Source organism: Homarus americanus, unplaced genomic scaffold (genome assembly GCF_018991925.1).
Source record: "Homarus americanus isolate GMGI-L3 unplaced genomic scaffold, GMGI_Hamer_2.0 scaffold500, whole genome shotgun sequence".
Classification (NCBI taxonomy): Eukaryota; Metazoa; Arthropoda; class Malacostraca; order Decapoda; family Nephropidae; genus Homarus; species Homarus americanus.
In genome coordinates, this window is record NW_024710735.1 from 32501 (window position 1) to 38767 (window position 6267).

The 6267-nt window shown below is 45.5% G+C and overlaps 1 protein-coding gene across 1 annotated transcript in view; it reads right to left on the reverse strand.

Moving 5' to 3' along the window:
* LOC121868022 (basic proline-rich protein-like) overlaps nucleotides 1-242 on the reverse strand; it is a gene marked incomplete at its 5' end in the record, with an annotated part of 16007 nt that extends 15765 nt beyond the window's left edge. Inside the window, one exon of the mRNA XM_042368651.1 lies at nucleotides 1-242. This exon is cut by the window's left edge and continues 47 nt beyond it. Within this exon, the coding sequence (XP_042224585.1) occupies nucleotides 1-242 (242 nt within the window).
* Between the last annotated feature and the right edge of the window lie 6025 nt (nucleotides 243-6267).

The following is a 6267-nucleotide window of genomic DNA, read 5'->3' on the forward strand; positions in this document are numbered from 1 at the left end:
TCTCAAGCTGTTGGCGAGTCTCAAGCTGTTGGCGAGGTCTCAAGCTGTTGGCAGTCTCAAACTGCTGGCGAGTCTCAAACTGTTGGCGAGTCTCAAGCTGTTGGCGAGTCTCAAGCTGTTGGCGAGTCTCAAACTGTTGGCGAGTCTCAAGCTGTTGGCGAGTCTCAAGCTGTTGGCGGAGTCTCAAGCTGTTGGCAGGTCCTAAGCTGTTGGTGAGTCTCAAACTGTTGGCGAGTTTCAAGCTGTTGGCGAGTCTCAAATTGTTGGCGAGTCAAGCTGTTGGCGAGTCTCAAACTGTTGGTGAGTCTCAAACTGTTGATCTCAAACTGTTGGTGAGTCTCAAACTGTTGGTGAGTCTCAAACTGTTGGCAGTCTCAAGCTGTTGGCGAGTCTCAAGCTGTTGGTGAACGTACTATCAGCGTTCTTGTCTCTCCCAACCAACCCCAACCAACCCCAACCTCGCTCACGAACCATAAAAGAAAAGAAAACTAAAAACAAAACCCAAAAATCAAATAAAAGTCCAGCTATTTAAAACCCACCGACATGGGAGCAACTCACATCAAGGCCGCCTCACGATAACTGCACGCGTCAACACAGCGGTTGAGTGTGGAGAAACAAGAGAGGAGAAGGAAGAAAGGAGGAGGATGAGGAGATAGATAAATGATGCCAGCGAATGTATTGATAACATCTCTTGGTCAGATTCCATGAAGCAAGAGAGGTGGAACGTGAAGCAAGATAGGGAGGGCATGAATGAAGATAGGAGGAAGGTGAAGCAAGAGGTAAAACATGAAGCGAGATAGGAGGAGAGTGAAGCAAGAGATAGAACATGAAGCAAGAAAGGAGGAAAGTGAAGCAAGAGGTAGAAAGTGAAGCAAGGTAGGTAGGATCTGAGGACATGAAGCAAGACAGTGAAGCAAGACAGGGATGACATGAAGCAAGAGAGGAGAAACGTGAAGCAAGATAGGAAGAAGACGAAGCAGAACAGGATGACATGAAGCAAGATAGGAGGAAAGTGAAGCAAGAGATAGAACATGAGGCAAGACAAAAAATTAGTTCAAACCTCAAAAGACATTATTTTTATCGATGAAAAGGAGATCATTCAGCCTTTACATATAGCAAGATATTATTCTATCTTTAAATATAGCGAGATGGACAGTGAGATAGCCAGACTCACTCACTCTCTCTCTCTCTCTCTCTCTCTCTCTCGCCAGGTAGAGCCACACTATGCACACGGGACACATGATCTAAATACATTGGTCAAAGCGCTTCATTTAGATGCACAGTGCACCATCTTCTAGCATCAATACTGAGCAGTGCTTCCCCCAACACGGCGCCTCACGGTATAACTTAAGCGGGTCATTTATTCTATCTCCTTCATATTCCTGTCTGGTAATATAGTTCTTTGACTCTTTTTTTATATTTCTTGTGTTGTGAGATGCGTGTGGGGGTGAGTGGTGGGGTGTGTGGTGGAGGTGTGTGGGAGGTGGTGTGTGGGAGGTGGTGGGTGTGTGTGTGGGAGGTGGAGTGTGGGGAGGTGGTGTGTGTGTGGGGGTGTGTCTTTTCACCAACGTAGTCTACGTTTCCATCCTCCGAGTTCCTGGGAAGACAAGAGAACAAATGCCAGTATTCTCACTGACACCAACTGTAGGACATCGGGGCTACCATTATCCATGAACAACTACGTTGGACTGGCCATGTTACCCGCATGGACTACAGTAGACTGCCAGAGCAGCTACTTTGATACCTAACGAAGTAAACGTAACGCCGGCGGGCAACTGAAGAGGTATGGATAGTCTTAAGACAAACCTGAACTGCCATCAGCCCCCTCACCTGGGAGACGATTACTCCACACCGTAACGCTTGGAGGAGCACCACACGAGAAGGTGTCAATACTTTCGAGAGTTAGCCAGACTGCATACCAGGGCAGACAAGCGCCAACGCCGCAAAGACGCTGCCGCCGCCCTCCGCACTAGTTGTAGCCCTCCACACGTGCAACATCTGTGGACGACCCTGCGTCCCGTATCGGCCTCTTTGGTCACCTCAAAACTCACCAACCTAGGTGACATCCTAATAACTCATATCATTGTATCATAGTTGGATGATCGTCATACTTGGTTCCGAGTGGCAGTAAAAGTAGTAACGGCGACGGAAGGACCGATGGATGTCAGAATGAATACTGCGACTCCTGTTGCCTCGTGAGGAATGAACAACCAGGACAAACAAATAATTCTCTCTCTCTTCTTCTTCCTAATGCCTCTTCTTCCCTTCTCTTTTATTCCTCATCCATCTCTTCCCCATTCTTATTCCTTACCACTCCTCCTCTCATCTGCCTCCTCCTCCTCTCTCACCCCTACCCTCTGTCTCCTCCTCCTCCTCCTACTTCCCTCCCTTACCTCCTCTTAATCCTCACCTCCTCCTCCTCCTCTTCACCCCCACTTCTCCCTGCTTCCCTCATCCCTTCCCTCACCTCCCCTTCCCTCACCTCCCCGTCGAACACCTTGACAAATGACTCGTTAAGGCTATAGGTAGTTGGCTATTTAGGAACCCATTAATCACCCGCTTCGTTGTTTTCGTTAACTCTAATGAGAAAATTCACTCAGGTGATTGGCGGTGCTGAGGCAGGTATAATTATAGCCGCTGAGTATAGTTATAAGTCGAATGAGGTATAATTATGAATGGAGGCAGGTATAATTATAGGCGCTGAGTATAATTATAGGTGCTAAAAGTTATTATCATAGATACTGAACCATGTATAATTATAAAACGTTATATAATCATCATCAACTCCCTATAATTAGTATAAGAAACCACATTCCTAACCTAACCTAACGGCTTTATGAATATTCCTATGTAAATTATCAATATTTTTTTTTTAATCAGTGAGAAGGTGAGAGCCATAAGGTAACCTGATATAACTTGAGCTTAAAATATGAATAACAACACCTGAATGTGTGTGTGTGTGTGTGTGTGTGTGTCATTACCAGAGCAATAGAAGTAATCCAAGTTTTAACATAATTCCTGACCGAGGCGACAGGTGAGTCTTAACAGGTGTCGATACAATAAACTTTTAATACACGAAAAGTCAATAAATTTCATAAATTTTGATAAATTTACTTTCTATAATAAACTTAAATTGTATATCACCTGAAATACAATAACAACAATAATAACATTAATAATAATAAAACCAATAAAAACCCTTTAAAAATTAACCAAATAAAGTGAAAAATATCCTCAAAAAAAAAACCCATTTATTTTCCCAGGGTTTTCAATCTCATAGGTGGAGGAAAATGAATCTCTTTTTCCTTAACCAAACATCAAGTTTCCGGCCCCATAATCTATCAGTGACTAATATTATCCATCATAAATCAACGTTGTAATTGCTTTTAACAAAATGGTTACTGGCCGTGTGTAATGGCAATCATAATAATGATGAAGAGAGTGAAAATGATCCTCGTGTTGAGTCCCTATATTCTGAAAAGCTAGCGACCTGTTCCACTATTCGATGTTTCTCCTCTTATTCTATTCCATTCCCTCCTTCCCTCCCTCCCTCCCTCCATTGCCCTTTCCTTTCTTTTATCCCTCCGTTCCACTTCTCTCCTGTATCATCCTCCTCCCTTTTCTCCCTCCCATTCCTTCCTTCCATCCTCCTCCCTTTCTTCCATTCCTTCCTCTTCCATCCCTCCCTCCCTTCATCTTCCTCCCACTTTTCTAACTCCTCCTTCCTCTCCATCTTTCGCTCCATCATTTCCAACAACATTTCTCCTCCTCTCCCTACCCTCCTCCCATCACACCCCCTACCCTCTCCTCCCTCCCCCACCTTATGTCCTTGCATTAGTCCATCTACTATCGACTTGTGCGTAGTATCATCAGCCTTCTCGAAAATTTTACACGCATAACTCCGGCACCAACACCCGTATACAATCGGCACCACATAACTCGGCACCAACACCGCATAATCAAGCACCACCCATAACTCGCACCAACACCCGCATCTCGGCACCACCACCTGCATAACTCAGCCAACACCCGCATAACTCGGCACCACCACCCGCATAACTCGGCACCAACACCTGCATAACTGGCACCAACACCCGCATAACTCGGCACCAACACCCGCATAACTCGGCACCACCACTGCATAACTCGGCACCACCACCCGCATACCGGCACTAACACCCGCATAAGCACCAACACCCATAACTCGGCACCACCACTCCGCATAACTCGGCACCAACACACGGAGGTGAACCAGGTAAATCTTGGCGCTCAGCAAAACAAATTAATGGACAGATTTATAAAAACACCGAGGTTAAATGTTTACAAGGCGTGTTTTTTGTGTTTTATCGTGTTTTTGTGTTTTGTGTGTGTGTTGAGTGTGTGTGAGGAGTGACTATAACCAAACAGCCAATCCTGTACTCTACTACCCCCTAAGACTCTCCAGACATCTCTCACCAGTCACGCAACAAAATGTGATTGAAATAACACGCACTGACCTTAAATACTACCAAGTGCTGCCTAACGGTGATAAGAACTAGTGCTGTCTGTCTGTCTGTCTGTCTGTCTGTCTGTCTGTCTGTCTGTCTGTCTCCAACATATAAATCCTCAACTCCCCACCACCTCCTCAACTCCCCACCACCACTCAACTCCCCACCACCTCCTCAACTCCCCACACCACCTCAACTCCCCACCATCACCCAACTCCCCACCACCACCTCAACTCCCACCACCACCTCAACTCCCCACCACCACCTCAACTCCCACCACCCTCAACTCCCACCACCACCTCAACCCCACCACCACCCCAACTCCCCCACCACCACCCCCAACTCCCACCTACTCAACCCCCACCACCACCTCAACTCCCACCACCACCTCAACTCCCCACCACCACCTCAACTCCCCACACCACCTCCTCAACTCCCCACCACCACCTCAACTCCCCACCACCACCTCAACTCCCCACCACCACCTCAACTCCCACCACCACCTCAACTCCCCCACCACCTCAACCTCACCACCACCTCAACTCCCACCACCACCAATCCCACCACCTCCTCAACCCCCACCACCACCTCAACTCCACCACCACTAACTCCTCACCACCACCTCAAATGTACAGTGATTATTAAAGGTCACTGACACGGCGAGGGGGTAGGGGAGGGGGGGAGGGGAGGAGGGAGGAGGAGGGGGGGAGGGAGGAGGAGGGAGGAGGAAGATAAACAAGAGAACAAACATTACAATGTAAACAAACAAAAAAAAACAAACAAGAAAACAAACAAAAAACAAAAACAACGAGAAGAGAGAAAGGAAGGAAGGAGAAAGGGAGAAGGAAGGAGAAAGGAGAGAATTAGAGAGAAAGTAAAGAAGGAGAAAGGAAGGGGTAATTTATCCAGATTCTGTTCCCTAGTCAGATATACGGTTCATTACATATTCATGGCCGAGGATATTTGTCAACCTGCACCAGTTTGCATGATAACAGATAGCACTGGAGAGAGAGAGAGAGAGAGGGGGGGGGGGGGGGGGGGGGTCTCCCCCTGGAGATCAGGTAAGAGAGATAAAAACACTATACATACATACATACATACATACATACATACATATATACATACATACATACATGCATACATACATACTATACATACATATACTACATACTTACATACATATATACATACATACAGACGGATTGACTGATTGACCGATTGACATACAGTATTGACTATAATTGAACTGACTGACTGATTGACTGACTGATGATTGGGCTATACGTACTGACTGAACTGGACTGCTATACTGATTGACTGAACTGACTGACCTGACTGACAGAGGAGCTACGTGCACACGAATTTCATTATAGGGTACAATAGCCATTTATCTTAAGTTAACCTAACCAACACCTAATTTAAATAAACAACCAAATCAAAACTAACCAATTATAACCAAACTTAACGAAAATCTAACCTAACTAATGCGAATAATATAAACGAAACATTTAGCAGTTCTTCACACATTAATTATCGGTGTTGCAGGAGAAACTTTAAAATAAAAGCCAATTACACCATTCCTGTATTGGTACACCCCGCCCCCCAAATAAAAAGATTGAGACACAGGTCGACATTGGGATGAAAGAACGACTCTCTCTTTCTGGCGGCATTACTGAATTCTTCTATATTTAATTTGATATTCTTCATTTGAAGTTTCAAACGTACAGTAACCAACACACCATTCGTGTATAGCAAATACGCAATCAAACGAAGTACAACA